We start from the raw sequence: 27120 nt of genomic DNA on the forward strand, positions 1-27120 counted from the left end.
TTGATTGTGTTAAAAGCAGTAAGGAATTTTGTTTGTCTGGAATCCTAAGTGATTGTGCAGTGTTCTTCCCTACTCAGCAGGCCATTAGCAGCCGATATCATCCCATGAAATGCTCCTGGTGTAAAGAAACCTCCATGAACTGTGGTGTACCTGGGAATGTGTGACTTGATCTCCCACCCCTCCTTGTCGGAGCTGCTGCCATGATATTCCATGTCACTTTTGATTTTATTTTCCTTTTTTATTGTTGTGCGTGTGTTGCAGTGTTTCCTGTGCGTTGCTGGAGTGGGAGATGCCCTTGGTGAGGAAAGGGGGGTGGATTGTGTCTGTGGAGGGGCAGCTCCTCACAGCAGTGCCTCTGCCATGGGCTGGTTCACCATCCCAGCAAAGACCTGACAGAGGTTTAGAGCAGGAGATTTGCACCTGGCCTTAGCACTGTTGGTTTTCTGCTCAGGTGTACTCAGACTCCGTTTCCAAACCACACAGAAAACTCTAAAAATGAGACATTCCCTATTCGTGGAAGCACCTGGAGTTGGTGTTAAAAGCCAGCAGTCACCAACCAACATTCCAAGTATTCAGACTGATGCTCTGGAATGGACCTAAAACAGAGGTTAGACAAGATTAAGAGAGTAAAAGCAGGTATTTATTGAAGGCCTTCAGTAGGTGCACCTTGGGCAGTCAAAAGCCTCCGAGGGGCTACACCCAAGGTGGATGATGGTTTTCCACATAATTAAAAGTTTGGTTCATTTACATATCAATTAGAGTTTCAGGTAATGAAGTCATTTACTCCAAGTTTTTCCCCCTCCATTCCACATTGTTTACATTTCTCAGGGCCTGAGACAGTGAGGTGTCCTTGAGTTCCAGGCCAGGAGAGGAATTGTTGTGTCTGAATGAAATGGGAGAACAGCAGCTGACAGGCTGTGGAGTTTCAGAGTTACACACTAAAGCAGGATCTGAAAAATATAAAAGCCAAATCCTAAGGCATCGTGACTACACATGTAGGATAATCCAAGTTGTTGCAACTTTCTGTCTTGCTCTGCTGGTGCTGTTTGTGCTCCAGGAGATCTTAGGGCAAAGTAACCCTGCCCTGCTCCATCTCTGCCCCGGGGGGCAAAGCTCAGGGATGTGTCCTTCCACTGTCACTGCTGGCCCTCCTGGCCTTGGGAGAACAGTGACAGATCAGCACCTTTGCATCCCCAGCACTCGTGGGTGCGTTTGGTCCTTCAGGAAAGGCCACCTGCTGGAGTAATGATGGGATTTGTTCAAAAAGCAGAGCGCCAAACAAAGCTTGAGATGGGATCCTGGGCAGGTCCTCGGCCCCTGTTAATCTCACAAAGCCCGTGGCAGTGTCCTTGAGCCAAAGCCGGGGTTCAGTGTGGGCAGCAGTGCAGTGTCAGCAGCACTGGGAGGGCTGGGGAGCTCCGAGGTGTGAGCAGCCCCTGCAGAGCGACACCAGTCTGCCCACAGCAGGTTCGTGTGGCCCAGGCCTCACCGGTACCCAGGGTTTGCAGGCTGGTTCCTTGGCAGGGGCGTGATTTTGTTCCTGCAGCCTAGAACACATCCACCAGCACATCAATTACTCAGCAATTAGCTGCTTTTCCAGTGTGGCTGCTGCCCCAGGTGAGGTCTCCTGCACCGGAGACAGACAGATCACACCACAGAAAGGAAGGCATCCCTTGGGATGGATGAGTCCCAGGCACACACATGGTAAACTCCAAAAAGGGCCTGTGAGACCGGTGATTTGCGTTATCTCGCTGTATCCTCCGAATTCCAAAAATGCCTTGGCCTGTGCATTCAGTGCTGAATCACTCCTTGGGCACGGAGGCCAGGGCTGTGCATTCTGCTTCCCTGCCTCAGGGCAGGGCTGGCAGGAGGCACCTTCTCCGTGCAAAGCAATTCCGGGCCTCAAAGTCTCGGGCAGCTCCTGCCTCACCCCCAGCCCCTTCCTTCTGGAGACTCCTTCCTTTCTCCAGCCGCGCTCTCTTGTGCTGCTGGATTTTTCCTTTATCTTTTGTGCCCGGAATTCGCTGGCCAGCGAGCACGCAAATCCGTTCTCTCTGCTGAAATCCCTGCTGGTTCCTGAGCCCTTCTGCCGCCCGTGTACCCACTGGAGCCCGGCTGGCAGCTGTGGCTGATGCGGCTCTCCGGCTGTGCCACACCACTTCCCCAGGCGCTGCCGATTTGTAACACTGCTTTACTCCTCTTTTTCTCGATCTCCCAAGGGAGCCAGCTCATCTGGAGCTGGCACCAGCAGGAGGCATAATTCAGAGTATCAGGCAGAGCTGCTGGGAGGCAGTGCTTGGCTCCCCGCGCAGCCTGAGAGTGTTTGCACACACCGAAGGCAGCGGGGCTGCAGAGCTCATCCCGAGGCCTCGCTTCTTCCTGATGCTCTCATCTGGGGAGAGGCCCCCGGGTCATCTGCAGTGCACATTTGTGGGCAGGGGTTTCTGGTGTCATCTCTTCCAGGAGGTTATTTCCTTGCACAGGGGATGCATCTCACCCTGCAGGGCATCTCCTGCACCGTCTGCTGCAGCTTCAGCCCCTGCCAGTCCCACTGAGGCCCTTCCTCCTCCTCCCTGAGCCCTGAGCAGGGCTCTGACTGCTGTTCTGGGCCATTCTCCCACATCCTCCTGGATGGTCACCCTGCCCATACCTTGATGTGAAGCCCAACAAGGTCAGGATGCTGTTGGGATCCTCAGGAGCACTGGTGGCAGCTCATGCTGTCCTCACTGGCTCCACTGCCCCCTCCCAGCAGTGCCCAACACACTGAGGGTGTGAAGGACGCAATGGCCCTGGAGACACCCATCTTTCCTTGGTGACATCACATTCCTTTTTCTGAACCCTGTAATTGCCATGCACACCTCTGCTCCACCCCTTTGGAGAGGTGGGATTGCAGGGGAGGCTTGGGAAGGGGCTGCCTGCCTCGACCCTTGCAGGCTGAGGAAGCAAGGGGTAAAGGGTTTGGGAAGACAGGGGCCACAGGTGATGAAGCCATGATATCAGGGATGCCAGGTGACCTGGAAGCATCAGCACCAAATATTGTTGGCGTCAGCTGGTGCTGAGTGTGCTCCAGGCCGTGAGATTCATCCAGTGTTGCCCTCTCCACAGTACCAGTAGCTGGACCATTTCTTTTTGTAATGGCAATCAAAAATAACAGCTTCGATCAAGGACCAGCATTCCCCTGCCCAAGACAGGCTCTTCCAGGTGCTGGCACTGCAAGCTCACACAATTTCACTCACAGCAGGCTTGGAGCCCCATCCAAACATCGTCATTTCACCACACGGAGTGCTTGTCTTGGGCTTTGAGACCCAGAGCCTGTGCCCAGGACCACTCCAGCAAGAGCTGGAGAGGCCATTTTCAGGTGTCTTACTTTCACCATTAAAAAAGAGCTCATTTGAAACATTTGGATGCTGGCATGAGCAACTAAAGCAGAGAGCCCAACAGCAGATCAGATCGGAAGCCCTTTGAGCTCTTGGGATGAGCCCAGGCTTCAGCACTACATGTAAAATTGTTGTTTGAAAGATGCTGATTAAAGTCAAAACTCCCCATGAGTTTAATGAGCTGCTTCTTTGCCTTACAGAACATTGGCAAAAAGATGTCGTGCCAACAGTTCATAGCAAACCTGGATGGGCTGAACGATGGGAAGGACTTTGCGAAGGATTTGCTGAAGGTAATGTGATATAAATAGACAGTGGGACACTGTCATTATTATTGCAGTGCCACCCAGTCCTGCTGGGACACTCTGAGCCCTTCAATCAGCATTTTCCAGTTGTTTCAGGGGAATTGTTACAACAACCCCCACGAATATCTCTGCTAACTTGCTGTGAATACAAAATACATCTGTTCCCCTGGTGGTGTTTTATCCAGATTTGTGGCATATCTGCCCTCAGAGCATACCAGGGGCCCTTTTCCCCCACAGCTCAGATCATGCCCAAAGCAAGGTTCTCCCCACCCCAAAACACGACCATGCAGCACCAAAACCTTTCTCTGCCTCCACTACCACGTGATGAAATGCAGTGTTCCAACACAAGCAGTGCAGTACTGTGGGATGTGGTTAAACGTCCCAAAGGGAATATTTTCTCCTGCCACATGGTTTAGCAGCACCACCACTCTCTGCACCTGCTGCAGGTCCAGCAGCCTGGCCCGAATTTCACTGTGTGGGAGGAGGTTGGAACGAGAGGTGCCGCTTCAGGGGTGTCACAACACGTTTGGGGTTACAGCTCCACCTCCCAGCAGACCTCCCCCTACCCTAGCCCTCGGTATGGTCAGGACCACCTCCACGTTCTACTCTGCTAGCCCATTCCTGATTCTTTCCCAGTGCCCCGGGGAAGCCACTGGAGTTTTGCACAGAAGGAACTGGAAAAGCTGATTCCAAGGTCATTCGTCCCTCCCCTGCTACTCAGTTCAAGCCTCCCCTGTCATTTTGGCCAGTTAAGACATTGAAGGTGTCATGGCATATCCCAGAGTCTTCTATCCCTGTGTGGGCCAGGATTCACTCAGAACTAGATACTGCACCCAGAATGAGTCAAAAATGTCACATTCAGGCTCCTGAGCAGGGCTGGCTGCCAGAGCCCTCTGCTGCTGCTGTGCCTGGTCCCATACCCAGCGTAGCACACAGAAAAAAGGGGTCCATCAGGACAGCAGCCATCCTGCTCACCAGGAAATGCTTCTCCAGGACAGTCCAGCAGAGAAAGTATCTCCAAGAACACGGACAGGGTGTGGAGGAGGAGATATCTCCACAGGCAGACATGACTTCGATGAGAGACAGCTAATTCCATGTTCTTTTTTCAGACACTGTATAACTCCATCAAGAATGAGAAGCTGGAGTGGGCCATGTAAGTATATCCTAAGCATTAAAGGGATAGTGTTCCTTCCCAAGTAGCTGGCAGGTCCTAAATCATGTTTTCAACCCCAGAATATTTCCTGCCAAGCCCTTAAGTGCTGAAGTCCCTCTGTAGACAAATGGAGTTTATTTATGGCTTAGACACAAAGGCACTTGGGAAGGTTGGTGACAGTCTGTGGATCCATGACCTGAAGGAAGGGAATGCCCTCTTTGTTTACTATTACACTTGTAAAATGCTGGTTCCTCTCCAGGTGCTTCAGAAATCTTTGCAGAAACAAAGAGCTGGGGTTATTTTGGTCATTGAGACTTTCCATCTCTCCCATGTTTTGGGGGGTTTTTCTTTTTCTTTTTCTTTTTTTTTTTTTTTTTCTGAAAATAGTATCAGAGAATCACCTGAGAAGGAAGAGACCTTGTGATATCTCTAGTTCAGCTTCCTGTTCAAAGTATGCTCAGCACAAAGTATTGAATTCAGACCAGGATACTCAGATCTGTGTTCAATTTGATCCTGAAACCCTCCAAGGACGGGGAACCCAGAGCCCCTGTGGATCCACAAACCAATACGTTATTATTCTGAGAGTGGCATTTTCTCTTGTCTCTGTTGTTTTGACTTCTGCCCGCTGTCTCTTGTCCTTGTGCCATGCACCACAGTGATGAGCCCGGCTTTGTCCTCTCAATACCCCCCTGACACGAGGCTGCCATGAGGTCTGCCAAGGCCATCTCTTCTGTAGATTGAACGAGTCCAATTCTCTCAGCTGTTTCTTACATTGTAAGTGCTCCAGCCCCCCGGTTTCTTGGCCTCAGCCGGAGCCTCTCACCTTGCTGGTGCCGTTTGCCGGTGTTTGCTGTATCACGATCTGATGCGGGGAGTGCAGGCAGACCATCACTTCTCTTCTCCTCCTCACTGTGCCGCTGTTACACAGCCCAGGGTGCTGCTGCCCTTTGCCTCCGCCAGGACACGCTGGCTGCTCCTGCTCATCCCACTCACCTCCCGGAGCCCCAGCGCAGCGCTGTGCGCTCCGGGCCCTCTCAGCGGTGGCCTTGCACCCCTCTTTTCGTGTCATCCGCAAGTTCGGTCACATCAGCATTTGTTACCCTGAAAGGAGCCTGGCAGCAGCCGGCAGGGTGGGCTCCATCGCAGATTCACACAGCATCTCCTTCCTCGGCCCTTCTCCGCTGCTCCGCCGCTCAGAGCACGGGCCAGGGTCATCGGCGAGGTGCCCCAGCTCCGGTGTGTCTCGAGGGGAAAAGCCCGTGACAGACCCGAGGTCTAAAGCTGACACAGGGCACGTTCCTCTCCTCCTCTCCTCAATCTTAGACCTCTCTTGTCTCCGGACGGAGCAGAACCTTCTGTGCCATCAGCCCCATCTCCTGCTCTCTTACTCCTATCACCCTGGGCAAACAAAGCATCGGGAGAGGGTTCGATCCTGCCTCCGTGACTCCCTGGATGCAGCGGGGCCAGCGGGGCCGGTCGCGCCCGGGCTCTGTCGGGAGAGGGAGCTGCGGGCTGGGTCATGGAAGGGCAGCTCAGCAGGGACGCGTCTGCGCAGCTCCCTGCTCGGGCACATCCCGGGGCTGTCACCGTGCCGGGGCTGTCACCGTGCCGGGGATGCCACCGTGCCGGGGCTGTCACCCTGCCGGGGATGTCACCCTGCTGGCACTGTCACCCTGCCAGGGTTGTCACCCTGCCGGGGATACCACCGTGCCGGGGATGCCACCCTTCCGGGGATGTCACCCTGCCGGGGCTGTCACCCTGCCGGAGCTGTCACCCTCCTGGGGCTGTCACCGTGCCGGGGATGCCACCCTGCCGGGGATGCTACCATGCCGAGGCTATCACACTGCTGGCACTGCCACGGGGAGGCTCCAGCGGGAGCCAGCAGCATTCAGATCCCTCTGGCCTTTCTTCACCCCTCCCGCTGTATCCCCGTATCCCTTCTCTCATCCCAGCCGGCCTGGGGCCTGCCTTGCTGCAGGCTGTCCTGCTGGGCTGCAGGCTCAGAGCCCTCAGCTCCTCTGCAGGGGGACAGATGCTCCCTGACATGAGGGACCCGGGTCAGGAACTCCCTGGCTTTCTTTCAGGGAGCTGGCATTGAGCCATAACTTTGCACAGCCAGGACCCTCTTCCCTCTGCTTGCCTCTACCTTGTGTCCTTGTCCATGCCAGGGAAGGAGATGCCCTTGCCCACAGATGCCACCAGACAGGCAGGTGTGTGACCACAGCAAGGAGCTCAGAGGGGTGCACCCCAAACACCTGAGCCCCACTAATTCCCCACTCAGGAAGAGTATCTGGTCTCTGCCTCAGCCCCAGGACTCCTGTGGGAGCTGAGAGCTAAGAAATCATCCTTCTCTTCCAAGAGGTGTCTGATGCTTTGGCTGTCTGCTTGCTGCAGGTGAGGAATTGTGTTTTACTGCCCACATCCCAGGCAGTGGATTCACTGAGGGTCAGTCCTCAGCTGAGGTTTGGTCCCAATCTGATCTGCAACCTGAGGTGACCACTCATCCCATTTAGACACTGGCATGTACCAGACAGGGCAGAAAAGCCCTGTTTGCTCTTTCTCCTTCATGTCCCGAGGACACTGGGAACTATCACTTCCCATACAGGTTCTGCTTTCTTTGTGCCAGAGTAGGTTCATCTCCCGAATGTCTGCAGATCTTCTGTTCCTCAGAGGTGCAGAGGACATTCCTAAAGGTACTTTACTGTCTAGGAGGTGCCAGACATTGCCTCTCAGCAGCTGAGAAATGCTGGTAATACCTTGGTCTTCAACAAAAACCCTCCTTAAGCTCTGGGAAAGCTTTTAGGGAAAATGAGACTTTTCCTGTGAAATATTTGTAGTGCTCAGCATGGGATGTCTGCAGTTTCCTGGTGTTCAGGCAAGCACCAGTCCCTTACCCATTTTGAGTGACCTCACAGTGGGACCCCGGGACAGTTAGCTGCCACCCACACTGCTCCCAGCTCATACCACCACTATTGTCACTCTCTCAGCTATGGTCCCGACATCTCCTTCCTTTTTCTTTCGCTGACTGGTCCTGTAATAAAAACTCTCAACCCAAAGCAAGTAGGGCTGCTTTGCACTGTGACCAAACCCACATCTCCTCCACTGAACCTCTTCTCTGATTTTGTTCCCAAGCGACGAGGACGAGCTGAGGAAATCACTCTCAGAGCTGGTAGATGACAAATTCGGAGCCAGCTCGAAGAAAGTGACGAGGATTGTGGACAGCAGCAACCCCTTCCTGGACATCCCCCAAGCGCTGAACGCAGTCACCTACAAGCACGGCGTCCTCACCCGAAAAACCCACGCAGACATGGATGGGAAGAGAAGTATGTGATCAGGGACAGGGACAGGGACAGGGACAGGGACAGGAGAGGTGCCCCTGGCAGTCCCTGAGCCTTGCCCTGGCCTCCTGATGAAAGCATTTCATTATCACATGCCAGGCAACACAGGAGAGATCCGATAAGTGCTAGGACAGAGGAAAAGGGGGTGTTTTGAGGCATTTCTGGATATGAGTGTTTTCAGGGAGCTTCAAACTTCTCTTTTCACTGCCAAGGAATCTAACACTGACAGACCTGATCTTCCATCCTGTTCATGGGCCTAATCCCAAGTCCCAGTCTCTGAGCAGTGGGGAAGGCTGGTTCCTCAGCAGCTGTCCATTCCAGCCCTGACCTTGGGGACACTCTGGCCTGCCAAGCGTTGCTCCTGTCCATATCCTGCCATGTGCTGGCTGGGCAACACAACAGCCCATAGCTCTGCCACCAGCGTATGGCATTACAGGAAAGGTAAAGCTGTTTGGGAACTGTTAATGAGCAGCAATTAATTAAACCTTGGGTAATTCCTTTTGCTAATTGATATGATTGGCCCAGTCACTGCAGCTGATTAAAAAGTCTTGAGCAGAGATTACCAGAAAAGGCCTCCCTCGCTTCCAGCACCTCCTTAACAGCCCGTGCTTGGAGGATCAGCTGTCTGGTGGTGATGTGGATGGCTCCCCTCACCTCCCACCCCTCTCCAGCTTCTGACAAGCTCTCTGTCCCCAAGCCCATTGAGATGGTAATGCTCCCTCCTCAGGGGAACTGAAGCTGCCTTACCCAGCTGCTAGGTTCCAAGCAGAGGAGCTCAAGGACTGTCTTTGCTCTCCAAGCATTAGGTCCAAGGAACACAAACCTGGGTTTAGAGGAGCAGAGGCTTCCTGCAGATATCCACTGGTGCCCCTGTACTGGCTCATGTGTGGCTCTGACCTGCCTCTGTTCCTGCTGGGAGGCTGCAGAGCCCAGCCACTGTCCCTCAGACACCTGCCCCTGCTCACAAACCACTGGTGAGCAATAGCCTGGATGTGTGGGAGCTCTGGGCATCAGCGAGTGCCTGTGGTGGCTCAGGAGAAGGGTTGGGTTTGCCTGGAAGGTCAAGCAGCACTGGCAGACATGTACAATTAAATATTCTTGCTTTTTTAGCTCCCAGAGGAAGAAGAGGTTGGAAGAAATTTTATGCTGTGCTGAAAGGGACCGTCCTTTATTTACAAAAGGTAATGGTGTGGGTTTCTCCCCTTTGCTGTCTCATGCTGTCTCCAAAGCAGCCATGCAGAGGTGAATCCCTGTCCTAACTCACTCATGGACATCGACAGAGCTCCTCCAGAGACCAGAGCTGGAGGATGCTCTCATCTTTGGTGGTTCGTGCTAAGGGCATTGTTCACAGCCCTAAAGGGAACCCTGAAGGAAGAAGCGTGAAAAAGGAAACAGATTTCTGCAGAGGGATCCCAGCAAGTAGGAGCTATTGGGGAGGACGAATGGACAGATGATAAGGAGTAGGTGAAATAGGATGTTGGTGAGAAATGAAATAGGAAGGTGAAGAGGTAGAGCATTTGACCAGTCTTATCCTGCCTACAGGTTTATTTGCTGGCATAGATCTGATTGTGCACAGCTTTATGGAGCCTGGCATAGGAAGCCAGCTGATGTAATCTTTTTGGGTTTCACTAAAGCTTTTGACACTGTCCCCCACAGGATCCTTCTGGACAGAATGTCCAGCACACAGCTGGATAAACGCATCATCTGGTGGGTGAGCACCTGGCTCACGGGTTGGGCACAAAGGGTGAGAGTGACTGTCACTGGTGAGGTTACACAGGGCTCCATCCTCTGCCCTGTGCTCTTCAGCATCTTCATTAATGACACAGGACTCAAGGGAATACCGAGTTAGCTTGTAGGCAGTACTAAACTGAGAGGAGCTGTTGACTCTCTCAAAGGCAGAGGCCCTGCAGAGAGACCCTGACAAATGAGAGGCCCAGGCAACCATCAGCTGTATGAAGTTTAACAAAGACAGTGCTGGATTCTGCTCCTGAGACAGGGTAATCCTGGATGCACAGACAGACTGGGGAATGAGAGGCTGGAGAGCAGCTGTGGAAGGGGACCTGGGAGTCCTGGTCGATGGCCAGTTGAATCTGAGTCAGCAGTGCCCTTGCAGCCAGGAGGGACATCTGTGCCCTGGGGACATCAGCCCCAGCATTCGGATAAGGCTCTCAGACACAGGGTGGGATTGTGGGGGTGTCCTGTGCAGCACCAGGAGTTGGAGCTGATGGCCTTTGAGGGTCTCTTCCAGCTCAGAAAATTCTGTGATTCCATGGTTCTATGCTGAAAATTTATATTCTTCAGGACCTTGATGACCTGGGTCCTTTCATGAGCTGCCAAGTGACACTTTGTGCCTCTCCTCATCTCTGTTCATTGTGTAGCCACCTCCAGTCAACTCAAGTGTAATTCCCAGTCCTCGTGGGACACAAAGTCCCATGGAACACCTTCCCTGAATGCTCTAGCATTCAGCTCGCTGGCACCTGGACGCTTGGAGGATTTGCTGGGATGTCTTTTCTGAGGGAAAATCTGAGGAGACTGGATAGGGGCTCACTTGAGTGTCAGTGTAAGCCAGCCCAGGATGCCAAATGTCTGATCATCATCAGCATAACCCACTGAACTACGTCTGAACTACCTGAGCAACGCAGGTGTGCAGTAACCCGTTGAACTCACCTCGCCGGAGCAGCACTCCCCGTGGGTAGTGCTCCTGCCTATTGCAGCATTGTTTCCACAGCAATGAGAGCAAACAAACACTGGATTATATAAGAGAGGCAGAAAGATCCCTGGGGCAGCAGGGAGTTGTGACTCAGAGCTCCTAGCACACCCCAATGACTCTCGTGTTTCACCAGGTCCTGTGGCACACGTCAAAAGCCAGCAGAAATCTGGCAGCAGTGGCTCCTGCCTCCCAGTGTGGGTTGCTCTTAGCCCAGAGGTGTTTTTACAGCTGTGCCACTCTCTCCTGCAGCTTAGGGAAGCTGCAGCACACAGAGGAGCCCAGATCTCCTCCAGGCCTCTGAGTGTGGTGTTCTTCAATCCAGCAGCACTCTTCTCACCCCTCAGTCCTTGTGTCATTACACATCTTCACCTGGAGTCCACCAGAGTCCTCATGCTGACCCATGGGCTATACACGAGGATTTAACTTGTGCAGAATTACCATCAACATTTAATTGTATGACACTTTTTCTGTGGGGGGAAAAAAGAAAAGAAAAAGACATTTCAAATATCACAGAACCATTTGGATCTAAATTAATATTCCACCAAGGACTTCTCTTGGGATGAGTGTGATGAGAGGGTGTATGTTGAGAATGAAACACACTTTCAGGATGGAATTTTCTTCCCTGGCAGCAGAAGGAGCCCTGAAGCCAAGCCCTGAGTGTCATTGCTGCTGCTGGGGCAGGGGGGTCGGGGGTTCTTTGCTGTACAGGGTATTACTGAGACCTGCAAAGCAGTCACATGGAGAGAGAGGTTTCGCAGGGCAGAGGTTCCTCTGTTCCAGCTCAAAGCTGAGTCCAGGCGGAGAGAGAGCCTCTTTGTTTATTTCTTACTTTTTATACATTTGTGGGTCTGGCCAAAGATTGGCTTTTTGGGGTTTCCACCCTTCAGCCTCAGTGGCCAGACCAGTTGTCAGTTACAATTGTTTTCAGGTTAGAAATATGCAAACAAAGGACAGAGAATGAAAAACAAAGGATTTTTTAATGTTACATATGTGGGAAAAAGGTAAAACTGCTTCTAATATTGCACCATAGCTAAAGATCTGACTCTGTTTTATGAAAATTCAAAAGGCTTTAAAAAACTCAGAAAAAATGGTAACAACAGGGCTTGCAGCAGTAACCGCTCATTAACAAAGTTCATTATGTCTGTCTGAGGTGTTTAGGATTTACAAAGAGAGCAAGGATGAGGCTGACGTGGCAGTGAGGAGATCAATGCTCTTATCTCAATGACCTTCAGGATGAAATGGTTCAGAGACTGAGGGCTTTCTTCATGGACAAGGACTGAAGGAGGAAAACACCCAAGATTTGGCTGCGTTATGAAAGTGTCTGATAAATAAGAGCCATGACTGATGTGTAATTAGCAGGAGGGACCAGAACTGCCAAGGATGCCCCAAGGAAGTAGAGTTTGGAACAGCAACAAAAATAAACCGAAGGAATGTTTGGGCAAAGGATTTGGGGAAAGAGGGGTTTCTTACTCGTGAGCTGCTGCCAGACTGGATTATAGTCCTCTCCAGGGAATTCCTTGGGCTTGGCTGTAGACAGTGTCTATCAGGCTTGCAGAGACAGGACAGAAGGATGAGAACGTGAAGACAGAGTCCTTGCCCTGTCACTTGCAAACATTCCCAGCGCCACAACAGAGAGTGGATAAACATCCACCTGCCCTGTGGATCCTTGGTGTCATTTCTTGCCTGTGGGGTGGTTTGCAGAACAAAGGAATTGCACCATACAGGAAGGAAGTGGTGTGCCAGCCTCACGAGCTCTCAGCAGAAGACAACTGCAGATAAACACGAGGCAGAACCTTGGCTGAGCATAAATCACCCGGGAAAGGTTTTCTGATGGGAAGAAAAAAAACTGCTTCCAGAACCACCTGATGTCATGGAGCACAGGCTCAGCCTGTTCCTCTTTTCTGCTCAGACCAAATTAAGGATCTAGGCTTTAATAGTAAATTCACATAAGTTGAGCAGGGAACTTCATTCGGCTTTGAGGAGCAAGCTGAGTATAAACAAGACTGAGAGGTGGAGGGAAGGTGGGAGGAAGGAGGGGCTGGCTAGGTGGATGTATAGAAAGGAGGAATGGCCAGACACACAGAGAGGTGGACATAACACAGGCAGAAGGGTGGGTGGACAGGTAGAAGTCAGTCTGACAGAAGCAATTCAGGCAGCAGCCATAAACCTGCTGCTGAGGAGATGTCACATGTCATTGACTCGCTGGTGTTAATTGCTGGATCAGCATGTTCCAGCACAGTCTGCTTGATCCCCTAAAGGGGTGCAGCAGAGTCTGGAGGAAGAAATGCAGGCTTGGGAGCAGGGCACACCTCTCCTGTGCACTAATCTGCTCTGGGCACTGACTCACTCCATGGCCTTTGGCAACTTACTTCACCTCTGTGAAATGGGGATAATAATCCTTAATCACCGCACAGAGAGGGGGGTTAAGAAAAATGGTGGAGAGCTATAAAGCATGAGCTGTTCTTATACAGAAGTGCTTGAAAGGGTGCAGGTCTTCCCACAGGTTCTGTCCCCAGCCAGGAAGGGGTTCCCAGCCCAGACCTGAGCCACTGGTGCTGTCCCATGCAGGCAGACCCTTGCCAGGTGCTCTGGGGAGGGCCAAGATCTGGCCTAGGCTGAAAAGGGCACAGGGGTTCATTTTCCTAATTAAATGGTTTGTTTAGGATGGTAGATGTGAGGTGAAGAAAAGAAAGAAGAGGAAAAGCCACTCACAAGCCAGAGCATGAGGAATATCTGTCGGTCCATGTCCACATTCCCAGCACTGCCCAGGACTGGTTCTGAGGCCAGAGGAGAGGGCAGCAGAACTGATACTCTGCGCTCTCCCACCACATCCAGGTGTCCTACAAGGGCAGGCACAAGAGCTGGACGCCTTTTGTTGGCAAAACAAGCTTTGAGATTAGTTGTGAGTCTGCTCACAGGGGCAGGCAGCAGGGGACAGGGACCCAAAGGCACCAGGATCTCCCCGCAGTATCAGCCAAACGTGTCATTGTGGCCGCCTGGCATTGGGATGAGCCTCCTGGAAGAGCCACCCCAAGCAGGGAGCCTCCAGCACCGTTCAGAAGGTAGAGAGAACCTGCTTCGTTCAGCCTCATGTTGATTTACTGGGCCCAGCATTAGAAAAAGAAGATTTGATTTTTTCTTGCACCAGCATCGATGCCTGAGAGCCTGAAATCCACGGAGGCAATACTTGATGATTCCATTCGAGATGAGGATCTGCATTAGTCAAAGCACTCAGCAGCTGTGGCAGTTTCCTCTTGTCACAGCCATCAAGCTGGGCTGTTTCGCACTAGATTTTCAGAGAGCTTATTTTGAAATAAGAGATCATGGGCAGCACAGTCCAATTTATCCAAATTCAGAGAGCTCCAGCCTCAGAAAAATATCCCAAATTGAAGTCTCTCTACAATAGATAATGTCCAAGCAGCAATGTCTTCCTCAAGCAAATCTTTCTCTTCTGGTGGGGTAATGCACTAGGTCTCCACAAGGAAAAGTATTTGTTTTCCTTTGCAAAAGATGCTGACAGCCCATCCCTCTGGCTGCAGAAATCACCACGGTGGTAAGGTCACCTGTACTGCCCACCTGAGTCTCTCCCTGCCTGCAGCAGCCAGCCTTCCTCTGCTGGAAAGCCAGGGCTTTTCTTTGGGATTCACCATCCCCAGGAACCTGTGCCAGACATCTGTGGGTGGGCCCATGGCATTTTTTTTGGACAGGCCAAGTTTCATACGACGATGAGCACATTATGGCAACCACTCACCTGGATGGGATGATTGCTTTGAAAAAGGAGGGGAGAAAGGCTTCAGAAGCTTCTTTCCCACCAGGAGCAAGAGTTGGGTGAGCCACATCCATGGGCTGGGGTGTGCTGGTCCTCAGTGCTCTCAAGAGCAGCAGAGGGGAAACCTTTCTGACCCTACCCCAGAGAACAGCCTCACTGAGCAGGGTGATCATCCCAGGGGCTGCAGCACAGCTCTTCCCTGCGCAGCTGCACTTGTACCACTGGGACGTGGGAAACAGAAAAAAATCTTTTTGCAAATCTGCAGAGCAGTTCTGGCTTGGGAGCTGAGGAAGGTTTGGGGTGTATAGACCATCATCACCAGACAGACCTGCCCTGGTGCTGACAGCCGAGGGCAGTCGAGGAAAGCAAAATATAGAGCACGTTAATCCTGTAGCGGTGTAATCAGCAGGGCAAGGCAGGGCCTTCCAGGGACACCCTGTCCTGGCATGGCCTCTAACGTGGCTGGGGTGGTGGTGTGCTTTAGCCAGGGCCAGGATCTTTTCACCAGGTTCTTTTTTCACCTATCCATGCATCCATCTGTCCATCCTTACCACCCCACCATCCGACTGGTTGAGCTGGCAAGGGTGCGTTAAGTCGCTGGCAAAGCAAAAGGGTAAACACAGGATTGACCGAACTTTTTTGCCTAAAAAGTGCTGTGCCAAGATCATAATTTCAGAATCCCATGGTATTTTGGTGTTTTCTAACTTTTTGTAAAATATAAACTCATATAGTTACTGCTACATTCCTTACTTGTGTGAAGTTGTCCTTCAGTGGGGAAAGTAAAGCAGGAATACAGGGAATGCTGCCGCAATTTGCAGGTGCCAGTCTAATGAATTACAGGGGACACCATGCCAATGGAGCATGGGTACTGAGGGGAGACCAAACCTGCTTCAGGGGGCCACACTCAGACTGGAAACTGCCCAGCATGCCCCACAGCTGCACAGAGATGCACTGGTGGCAGGGATGGTGCTGTTCCAGGGCTGCCTTCCTCCACACAAAGCTGTAGTGGTAGGACAAGGAGCAATGGGTTTAAACTGAAAGAGGGGAAATTTCAGTAGACATAAGGGAAAAATTTCCTCCCTCTAAGGAGGATGACACCCTGGTGAAGGTTGCCCAGAGAAGCTGTGGCTGCCTCATCCCTGGAAATATCCAAGGCCAGGTTGGATGGGGCTTAGAGCAACCCGGGATAATGGAAGGTGTCCCTGCCCATGGCAGGGGGTTGGATTGGGATGAGCTTTGAGGTCCTTTCCAGCCCAAACCGTTCTATGAGTCTATGAAGCTGCAGCACCAGAGCAGGGGCTCGCTGATATCCCCTGTTGGTTGGGACTTGCACCCTGGTTTGAGCTCTGCACTGGAAAGCTCTGCAGAAACCCGGCCCTGCCTTGTGCCTCCCCACAAAGCCTCAGGCATGTGCTGTGTTAGAAATAACTATCGATAATTACGCTTAAAACTTTCATCTCCTTCTTTACATCTTCCCAGTGAACTTAATGATGGAAGCAGTTGTCAGATGTTAATTATTATCATTATCAGCTCCTAGCATTTATTGTACAAAGCAGTGCTTTTCCTGGTCTCGGCACTCTGTGATTATAGCGCAGGGAGAAAGGCAGGTTCATTAAAGCAGCCCGCAAATGTTAGTGTTGTCATTATCCAATTAACGTTCCTCTTCACAGGATGAATATAAACCTGACAAAGACCTCTCTGAAGTGGATCTGAAAAACGCCATCCGTGTGCACCACGCCTTAGCCACAAAAGCCTCTGACTACAGCAAGAAGTCCAACGTGCTCAAGCTGAAGACAGCTGACTGGAGAGTCTTCCTCTTCCAGGCCCCGTGAGTGTCACCCTCCCCTCAGTGCCTGGACGGGCAGCTGCCCTCCAACATCTGAGCTGGCACACGTGTTACGGGGCACACCAGGGGAGGAAGGGGCTGAGGGTCATTTCTGCAGCGCTGTGCAAAGGTCATAGGTCACAGTTTCTTGGTGGCTTTGTGCCAGTCCTTGAGGTGCTTCCCGGCTGTCACCAAGGCAGGGTGAGCAGCTGGGATGTGCAGGGCTGAGTGAAAGGGCTCCTCTTGCCCTTCTGCTGGCGTATTCTGGAAGGGAGAACATCTGCATGGTGCAGGTGATGATTCCCCTTGTCAGCTTCTGATGGGGAAACTGTCCAAACCCCCTTAAAGCAGTCTCCTCAGCCAGGCAGATGTTTTATCTCGGTCCATTTCTGAGGGATGTTATGGTGTTAATAAGTGTAAAATGTGATGAAGTCATCTTCTGTCTCACGTTTTTCATGTCTTCTGCTGAGAGAGGTGACATTGTCTGTAGGCTGGGCTGGGGAACCAATGTCAAGGTAAAGCTTGACATCTGAATTTGTGCAGCAAACACCCACTTGGAAGTTTGGAGGAGCAGTGTCTGGACAAGTTTGATGAAGAACCCTGGGCAGTGTCTCACAAATGACATAAATGACATCCTGCTCTGTGGAACCTCTGTTGTGTGGCTCCCACTCTCCTAAGAGCAGGACATCCTTGGCCCTGGCCTCTCCACAGCTCCTCAGGAATACAACCAGAGCTGATGGAGAAGGCAGGACTGCCCAGGGTTTGAGAGGCAGACAGCAGCCCTGAAATCATCAGGGCACTGTAGAGGAGCCAGTTAGGGAGTGTTTCCCTCTGTTCCTGACCTGGCACAGAAGTGGCATCACCCATGGCCTTCCTGAGCAAGGGCGGCTCTAGGGCTGCTCTCAGCTGTTGCCTGGTCCTGTCTCAAGAGCATTTACAGACTCCCTCTCTCTTCTTCCCTCCTCCATAACAGAAGTAAGGAAGAAATGCTCTCCTGGATCCTGCGAATCAACTTGGTTGCTGCCATCTTCTCTGCTCCAGCCTTCCCAGCTGCGATCTGCTCCATGAAGAAGTTCTGCCGCCCGCTCCTGCCTTCATCCATGACCAAGCTGTGCCAGGTAGTGTGTGGGAGAAGGAATGGTGGAGGGGTGCCCAGTGCTGAGCAAGCCCTTCAGCTCAGGGTGGGCCCATCTGCAGGCCCCCTGTTCCTGCCCGATGGACACACTCAGGTGCTCAGTGCAGGAACAGGGGAGTGGAGTGGGCAGCTTGGACGGGCGTGGAGAATCCTGGCATCTGGCCAGTGCTGCTTTTGCATAAACAGCTCTATGCACACACCTGCCCGTTGCTTCTGGCTGCTTTACTGCTCTCTGCCCATCACATCCCAGCACCTTCCTGCTGCCGGAGTGGAAACACCAGAACAGCTCCAGAGGTGGTGCTCAGAGCCCAACAGCCCAGGTTTGGTTTGTTTCTGGAGCTCAAAAACCACAGGCAGAAGGGATGTGTGAGTTCCAGTCAGTAGGGAAGGTTTTCTGGAGACAAGGGGGCACGGTGCACCGGGCTCAGCTAACCAAGAGCAGCTGCCATCCAAAGAGCAGCTTTTGTTTCCTTGTCCAGGGAAGGCCCAACATGCCTTGGCACTTCCAAAGAGCAGGGACACGCTGCCACTGCCCCCCAGCAAAGGGGAGGACAGCCCAAAATGTCAGGGCAGAGACACAGCTCCTGCCTGCTGAGACAGAGGTGGCCAGATGTTCACCTTTGTCAGAGCCCAGATGGGGAGGGTACTTCTATCTCCAAAAAAAACCAGGGTGAGCAGCTCTTGGGACAGTGCTGCTTCTGCCTGGCTGTTAGAGGATCCATGTTACAGGAGCATTTTGTGCTTATGAAGCCAAAGATGCCTTGGTGCCAAACAAATCCACTCCTGGCACTTGAGACACCTGAGTTTTGCTCTTCCTCCAATACCTGTGTTTGAGCTGCTCCTTATCAGATGAATTTGCAAGTGCACCGCGCACCTTTGGCTCTGGCGCAGGAGCTGAGCTCACGCCCTTGCAGAGGGAGCTCCCCCAGCCACAGGCAGGCAGAGCACTTGGGTGCTGCACTCCCACATTTTAATACCTGACACGCTTCTCTCGGCAGGAGGAACAGCTGAGGTCTCATGAAAATAAGATGAAGCAGATTGCAGACGAATTAGCAGAGCATAAATTACATCCTGTAGAGAAGAGCCTCAAGTCAAAAGAGGCTGAGGAATACAGACTCAAAGAACATTACCTAATATTTGAGGTAAAGGAACTTTCATCTTTTTTGTGATAAATGATACCTTGGCTGATTGAGGAGAACAGAACTCCAGAGTGGGTGCTGTGAGGCTGGGAGAGCGTGAAAGGAGAGAGGAGGACAAGGGCTCCCAAGCTGGATGGATGTCTTGGGGCAGCAACAAGCCTCATTGTTTTGCACTGAAACTGAAAAAAGAAATAAGAGCCATTTCCTTCCCTCTGTGATTTCTAACCAGAGGAGGAGGAAACTGACAAGAGAAGGAATGTCCTCCTTTACTGTGCCAAATTCTGACATTTCCTCAGGTCCCAAGTAAGAGAGTGGTTCAGTTCTCAGTGCAGCTCAGTCTTTTTCAGCAACATAAATAAAAAGTGAAGGGAATCCCTGGGAGAATTAATCCTGTTTCACTGCAACCATTTCTGTAAATAAAACCAAACCCAGTGTTGCAGCTGATTACAGACCGTTTGAGGATGCATGTAAATAAGTTTTAAGTCCCTGTAAAGTCTAAGAAGCACTTCACTGTGGGAGAAATGGGTTATTTTGTTCCAGTGAGAGTTGAGCAGAAGGTGTGGTTCCTGCCACAGAGGTGTCAGTGGGAAGGGTCTGTTGGAGACCTCTAGTCTTGCTTCCAGCAGGAACTTGGATTGTTCCTAGTCTTAGCCCAGACTAAATGTGACATTTAGTGGCCAAGCCCCAAAAATCACTAAGGATGGAAATATCCCACTTCCCTCATGGCAGGGCTGCTCCACCCTTTTGTGTAACACCCAGCCTGATTCTCCAGAGCCACAGCTCCCAGCTGCCGGTTCCCTTGTCTTCGTACCAACCTTCCAAATAGTTGCCGCTGCCTCCCTTTTTCCAGCATCTGGTTTCGGATGCCTGCAGAGAAGTGTCTGCCTGAGCTTTTCTCTGGACTGTCTTTTCAGTCCTCAAGGAGAAGTTGGCACTTCCAGGGCATAATTCATCTCATCTGTCTTAGGAGATGTGCTCCAGAAGTGCTTGTTTCTTTGTGCTGACAAAGAAGCCAGCACAGGCTGCCTCTGAGATGTTAAGAGAAAGGATGGGTATTACACAAGTCCCCAGAAAGTTCCCATCTAGCACTGGAACAAAGGATCCAGGCAGAGAGGATGCCTCCCTTTATGCTGTGCTCTGTGAGGAGCATTGGGGGCACGACTCAGCAGCAATAACTAAACCACTGGATGGAAAAAATGACAAGAAGTATTTTAACCAACCAAGGCGTGCTCCCAAATCAGGAAGCAGCAGGTCTGTTGATCTCATTTTACCCCCATTGTCATCCTCATACAGTCACAGTGGCAGCCAAGACCTGTAAAAGCCACTGGAGAGTCCTGCACACACCCACACAGACCTACACACACCTTTCTCCTCAGACCTTGGAACGATCAGTCTTTGCACAGACCAGGCATGGTGCTGGGGTTACATTTGTGGGGTGTGATTAGTGGGGTGCTGCTGGTATCGGATGGGTTTTCCTGCAGCAGCTGGTGGAATTGTTTCTGCATGCTACACACACCATGGTCTGTCCCTGTTCCCAGGCTCTCTGTTCCCTCTTTCCCTGCAGAAGAGCCGCTATGAAACATACATCAACCTGCTGTGCATGAAGATAAAAGTGGGCACAGATGACCTGGAGAGGATTGAGACCAATTTCTTCAAGGTGGAAGCCGACGACATCGCTTTGCGGAAGACGCATTCCAGCCCTTCCTTGAGCCAAGGGCACATGTCCATCAGCTGTAAGGCAGAAAAGGACATTTTAGAGCAGAACACTTAACCAGGAACGTGTGCACGGGGGGATGAACCGGCGATGCTCTGCACTCCTGGACTTAGATCGATGAGCACAATTTTACTTAGGAAATTATATGAGCAAAACTGTAGACATGTATGACATGGGGATTGCTCTAGTGAAAGAAATCAAAGAAGCTTTAGTTGACACTCTCTGACAATGCTCTGGCATTTCAGCATCATCTCTTCTTCATTCCCAACCGCACCAGTGGCTTTTCTTTCCCTCCTGCTGCAGCCTGCACAACAAAGGGATACGCTGGTTCTTCAAGGGCTGGGTTGCTCTTTCCTCCGCCAGCCCTGTCTCCTCCTTCCTTCCCTGGAGTCCCCCGCAGTTCATGGTCACAGTCCCCGGCAGTGCAGGAAACTGAGCCAGGACGATGTCTGTGGCACCACCAGCGCTCCCAGAGAAGGGCCCAGGGTGGGAGGGGCAAGTCCCTGCCCCAGGAGGAGCACGGCGCGACAGGACGGGTGTCGTGAGCTGGTCACCGACCGGGCGAGAGGCGCCTTCAGCACGGCGTTCGACGTGGGAGCGTCACCTGCCCACGGCAGGAGAAGCCTGAAGGGCCCTCTGTCACCTTCTCCTTTTTATATATATATAAATATATATATATGAATATATATAAATAAATATATATATATATATAAGGAAACTTTAACGTGGGTTTTTAACCTCAGTGTGCAAGCGAAGGCAAGCTGCCTGGGGAAGACACTAGGGACGTGGAGGGTCTGACCAGCCCACCAGGGTGTTCTGAAAAAATGGAGTAGCTGTGTATCTTTTTTTTCTTTTTTTTTCCTTTTTCTCCTTTTTTTACTCGAATGGAAATCCCACCTGGCTTTGCTGTGAAACATCGCTCTCCCGTTCCTGCTTTTTCAGACAAACTGCCCACGTGGCTGCTAGTTTGGCAGCCAGGAGATCCACCACTCTGGGTTCGAGGCACGGCTGGAGCCGTGCGCAGGCTCCAGCGGAACCTTGTGCGCAGGAGCGATCCCACCTGCCTCTCCCTGCTGTATTCCTCCATCGTGCGATGCACATGCTGTACTCTTTCAAGTGGGAATTGTGTTTCTGTTCCTTTCTGCTGTCTGTGGTCCGATGATTTACTGTTGTGCTGAAGTGATTCCTCTGCTTTTCAATGCCACGGCTGTCCTCCCACACTTTATTTATTTCACTGTTTTGTTTGATCCTTTATCTCAGATTGCTTTTCTTTCCCCTAGGTGCGTTCACAGTAATCAAGTTCCAGTTTTGAAGGATCTTGTAGCTGCTAATTACAGTCATTTATTGTTTATATTTTGCGGCATTTTTTTAAACAGACAAAATAAGATTTATTTGGACCTTCAATGTTTGAGAGCCTATGGACTACTGTTTTCCATGACGGTTCATGACACTAAAAACCTCTTCCCAACTTTATCGCCTCTTCTTTTATCTCTGTTTCTTTGTACAGTTTGATAGTTTATTTGAAATGATGCACTAAGAATCATGTAAAAAAAGAATAACAATAAAACTGAATCTGTTGGTAAAGAGAATTGGTCTGAAGCATCGTTCCGCCATGTGCTGGATCGATCCCAGATTTCACAGCATCAGAAGGCCAGGCTGATGCAGATACCCACCGGCACCTGATGCAGAAAAGCCAGGATCCTATGGACAGACAGCACCAGAAAACATCAATTCCTTGCCACGAGTGGGTACCATCCCACCCATCCTCTTGGATGGTTCTGGAGCAGGTGTGGATAGGTGAGCTGCTTTGGGAACACATTCAAGTGTGGTGTGTTCCTTCCCTCCGTCTGGTGCATCCCAGATATGTCTGTCCACATACAGCCTAGAGATTTATGGGAGCAGGAAGGTGCCAAGCCCTGCATTAGTGACTGGAGATGTTCTCACAACAGTTCCCAGAAGAGTCTGTGGCTGTTTCTCCACAGCATCATTGCTATTGTGTCAGGTACTGGACAGACCAAAGACATTCCTTGCGCTGAAGACCTCCGAGATGTTCCTACTCACATGAAGTGTCTGGTGCTGAGACTCCCACACTGGAAGTCCAGGGGAAAGCTGGGCCCAACTCCTTGTCTCCACATTCCCAGGTAATATTTTGCACCTCAGTCTTCCCTTTCTGAGCATCCCTTCCAGTGAACAGTGACATCGCCAGTGTGTTTGAGCTGCCACCAGGAGCAGCTCAGCCCCCTGGTTGAAGGTGCCAGTCTGCCATCCTCACCTGGGAGTAACCTGAGAGAAGAGCAAGACCTTGGAAAGTCTCCTGTGGGCAGCAGGAAGGAGACTCAGAGCCATGAGACTGAACACCCAATGGATGTGGGAAGGGGTGGAGCTGATGTCAGACAACACTTGGCCAGACAGCTCGGAGTGTTAAACTTGCTCTTACTGAGTGCCTGCAGTTTGCCTCGTGCACAAGTCCTGATCCAGGTGCACAGGCACATGAAAAAGTGTTGAGAACATCTTACTTACATGATGGCAGAGCCAAAGATGCCTTGTTCGACCAATCCACAGCCTCAGCTTGTGACTTGGAAGAAAATGGGTTTTTTCATCCCTTTTCTCCCTCCCTGGAGGTCAAGGACTCAGCCACCCACTACTAAGAAGGAAGAGCAGCATGTCCGAGGAATTAGGCAGCCACATCCTTTTCTCCTCCTGCAGTTACTCAGATGCACTTTCTGCACATCCTCAGCCTGTGCCAGCCCCTCCAGCAGGCACCACGACTGCTTTGGGTCTCACACAACCTCACCTGGCAGTGGTGGCTCAGCCTGACCTCCCTGCCAGGCCACTTGTCCTGGACGCAACCACATTCCCTTCAGAGGGACTTCTCTGTGGGGGAGACTTTGTGACCCCAACACCAGGATCCAACACTCCTTTCCTGCTTGTGTCACCGACCTGTGTCAGCAGAGCAACTCTTTTCCCTCTGGGAAGGGCATTAAAGGCACCATACGTGCAGGGTAGAGCTGTCAGGAGGCTCTGGTGGCTCCCCTACCTGTGAAAATTGCTGTAAAATATTTACGGCAAAACCCTAGGAACACACACGGCTGGAAATGAGGAGTCTAAAAATAAACCAGCCAGGGAAAAAAGAGAGAGATACACGCTTCCTTCAGAGGCAATTGGAGAGAAAATTGAAGTACCGTAACTGCCTCTAAATATAGAACACAATTATGGGAATCAAGGGGCACGTTCAGCAAAAAAATCACCACGCAGAATCCTGAGGCTGCCATGGCTCAGAGCTCGTGGTGTCGCAGCAGATGCAGAACATCACAGATCCCTGCAAACCATGGAGCAGGGAAATATCACCCTGTGCAGGGCAAACCCACAGCTCCTCTCCAAGGGACCCTGAGAGATTCCTGGTGAGGATCAGCTGCATTGAGCACACCTTGAGATGTGGCCACGTGGTCATTCTGCATGCCAGGGAGACCCAAGAGCTGTACTTTCCTGTAATGCAGATGTGCCAGCCTCGGGGGGACTTCTCCATGGGTGGAGCTCACAGATCCTGAGGAGAGCCAGGCGGGGAGATGAGGCTGCTTTGGGCAGCCAAAGGCACCCTGTCTCTCTCTTCTATGTGTCTGGTTTCCCCATGGATCAACCTCGGTGATTGTCCACACATGTCCCTTCCAAGGTGCCACTGCCCATTTCTGTCCATCTCACCTTGCTCTGGGAGCCACTGGAGGAGCTAAGATGGATCAAAGGCAATGGGGAGCTGGGGCATGTCCCAAGAGTAACGGGAGAGTGGAGAGCTGCGCTGCTGCCTTCATGCAGCGCGTTATGTCCAAAGGCATTTGTCACCCAAACCAGGACTTGACCCTTTATGCCCAGGTCTAGTCACCTCACACCTCCTTTGCACATTGCTGTTGGGTGACATGGGCCCCGTGGCAGGGGGCAGGATCCTTCAGCCTTTAACCTTCTGGGAAATCAGCGTCGAGATGTCTTCATTCAGCGTGGGGTGCTGAGCCCTCTGCTCTGTCTGGAGACCCCACATGGATGTTTGGGGGGGCCTGTGACCCAGCTGGGTCAGCTCCAGAGCAATGGACAGTCCTGGGGGATTGGAGCAGAAGAAGCCCAGGCTGTGGGTGTGCTTAGCCTGGCCTCCAGCACGGGCAGCACTGTGAGGGCTGGGGAGTTCTCTCACAGCTCTGGGCATTCATAGAATCATAGAATAATTTGGGTTGGAAGGGACATTAAAAACCATCTAGTTCCAACTAGATTAAAAGCCAGTTAGTTCCAACCTATCCATTTCAATAGGGTCGACTCGCCATAACAGATCCCTCTCCAGTTAAGTGAGTTCAGCTGGGATTTTTGGATACCTGTTCATGCCACTGAGCAGGAAGAGGGGAGTGAGTTCTGAGCTGGATGGAGCCATGGGTTTGGGTTTTGTGTTTGGGTCAGTGCCACGTGGCAGCACCGCTGGCAGGGTTGGACCCAACACATCTCCACTCTATTGCAGACCCTGAAATAAGTGCCAGGTCATAGCACATGCCAAGCATCCTGACCTCTCTCGGCACAACTGGAAAAGTCCATGGTTCAGGTGAAGGGAATCTCCTGATCTGCAGTTGGAGGAGGAATGGCATGCCCCCAGGAGATGTGTGGATAGCATTCACTCACCTCAATGAGCCTCCACTCCTGAGCCCTGCAGGGAAGGTCAAATGCCCATGCCAAGTACAAAAAACACTCATCTCTGGGTCATTATGGCCATAAAGATCTTTACTGAACCAGAGCATCTCTGGAAAGGATGGGGAGCTGGAACTGTCCAGCCTGGAGAGGAGCAGGCTCAGGGAGGCCTGATCCATGTGTATAAATACCCAGTGAATGGCAGTGAAAAAGAGAGAGCTGACCCCTTCTCAGCAGTGTTCAGAACACCAGGCAATGGGCCTAAAATAGTAAATGAGGCAAAGGGCCCAAATCAAAAATTAGTAAATCCAGTCTGAATACAAGAAGACAAACTTTTGCTTCGAGAGGGACAAAACACTGGCAGAGGTTACCCAAAGTTGTGGTACTGCCATCTGTGAAGATGCTCAAACCCTGGCTGGGCACAGGCCTGGGCAGCTGACTCTGGGTGAGCTGGTGGAGTGGGAAATGCGGAGGAAGTCTCTTTCAGCCTCAACCGGTCTGTGGTTCTGTGTATGGTGCCTGTCACAGCTCCCCATTTTCCCCCCAAAAGGGCCTGAGATTAATGCAGCCCACAGCTTGTTATTTCTTATTTTATTTATAATATAAAAAATGTTCAAGTGTTAAACAGTCAAGAGTTCTGACATTCAGACAATCCAGAGCAAACTTTGACAATCATCTTATGACAAATTAGCAGAGTTTTCTATCTGACCCCATCATGGGTGAGGAATAGAGGGTTTAGTTACTTTATTGCTAAAAGTTAAATGAAATAATACACTGTCAATTGTTGTATTATCTTCTCAGTCACAGCTTCACCATGCATCCAATCTACAGTATCTGAAATGCAAAGGACATGCAGAAGTAAAAATATAAAAAGAAAAAAGTCAGGCTACAATGTAAACAGGTTTGCTGCAGAGAACTGAGGAGAGGGGGGCACTTCCACGGGGGATGCTCTGCCGCCTGGACACGCAGGACTGTCTCTTTGCGCCACAGAGCCGATGGCCAGAGCTGCTCCGAGTTTGGGAACGCGACGTCCGTCATCGATGGCAGGACGTGACGGTAACAACTGTCTTTACAACAGGTGGCACGGCCGTACGGGAGAATCCGCTCGCTGGGCTGCCCCACGCAGGGCCCTGCCCGGCCAAGGCAGGGCCGACAAGAGGAGCCCAAAGCACTCGGGGTCCTGCTCACCCACCCCTGGGCAGCGGGGCCGGCGACCGCCCGGCTCGGTGTCCAGGGTGACACGCGGCCGTCTGCGCCGTGGGACCGCGCTGTGGGTGTCCCTCAGCACCCCGGCCGAGGGTGTCACACGGGCCACCACAGCTCCGGCAGCCCCACGGCACCATGGCCAACTCCGCACCGCTCAGCCGAGGGCACGCCGCGGCCAGCACGGCGGTGGGGCGGCCGTGGGGCCACGGGCACCGCGGCTGAACGGAGCCGCCCGCCGGGACCACCGCGCAGGGCCGGCTGCCAGGGCTGGCCCAGCGACCCGGATTCAAGGGTACGTGACAGGTGTGATCCACCACGGTCGCAGGGGTGTCTGCCTGGCTTCGCTACAAACCTGCGCCAACCCCACTCCAGACCCACCGGTGAGATGGCCGAAGGTTGAGAGCTATATTGTAAGGGCTGCTGCTGCTGCTGCGTGATTTCATTTTCTCTTCCTACCTGTGTGGCAAAAGAAACGTTATTTCTGCATTTCAGCACAGTGCTGTTGGGTTTCTTTTTTCTCCTGATTTAAGCGAAAATACAAGTAGTTTACAGGGCAAGATAGATCCTCATTAGACATGATAATGGAAATGCTCCCACTCATGTCCTTAATGTGTGTTTAAACAATACTTTAAAGAATAAGATCATTAATAGCAGGGTACGGGGCAAAGTGGCAGGGCTGTTTTCTTCCAACAGAAGAGCGCCCTTGTGACAGGTTGTCTCCCAAACAAAAATCTATGACCTTAAAAATGCTACTGAAACAGAATCCTCGGCATGAATCCCAGCACTAGCATAC

General features: G+C 51.7%; 1 protein-coding gene across 3 annotated transcripts in view; it reads left to right on the forward strand.

Moving 5' to 3' along the window:
• Positions 1–22046, forward strand: part of PSD2 (pleckstrin and Sec7 domain containing 2) — a 53520-nt gene extending 31474 nt beyond the window's left edge. For 2 of the 3 annotated variants that reach the window (XM_058422491.1, XM_058422492.1), the window contains exons 7-14: positions 3577–3667; positions 4789–4832; positions 7965–8155; positions 9281–9351; positions 16320–16477; positions 17448–17592; positions 18608–18751; positions 20313–22046. In XM_058422491.1, coding sequence (XP_058278474.1) covers positions 3577–3667; positions 4789–4832; positions 7965–8155; positions 9281–9351; positions 16320–16477; positions 17448–17592; positions 18608–18751; positions 20313–20519 — 1051 coding nt within the window. In that variant the 3' untranslated portion in view covers positions 20520–22046. The remainder of the gene's footprint in view (positions 1–3576; positions 3668–4788; positions 4833–7964; positions 8156–9280; positions 9352–16319; positions 16478–17447; positions 17593–18607; positions 18752–20312) is intronic. The other variant, XM_040078367.2, reaches the window with a different exon arrangement.
• The last annotated feature ends 5074 nt before the right edge of the window (positions 22047–27120 follow it).

This window comes from Hirundo rustica, chromosome 14 (assembly GCF_015227805.2).
Source record: "Hirundo rustica isolate bHirRus1 chromosome 14, bHirRus1.pri.v3, whole genome shotgun sequence".
NCBI lineage: Eukaryota > Metazoa > Chordata > Aves > Passeriformes > Hirundinidae > Hirundo > Hirundo rustica.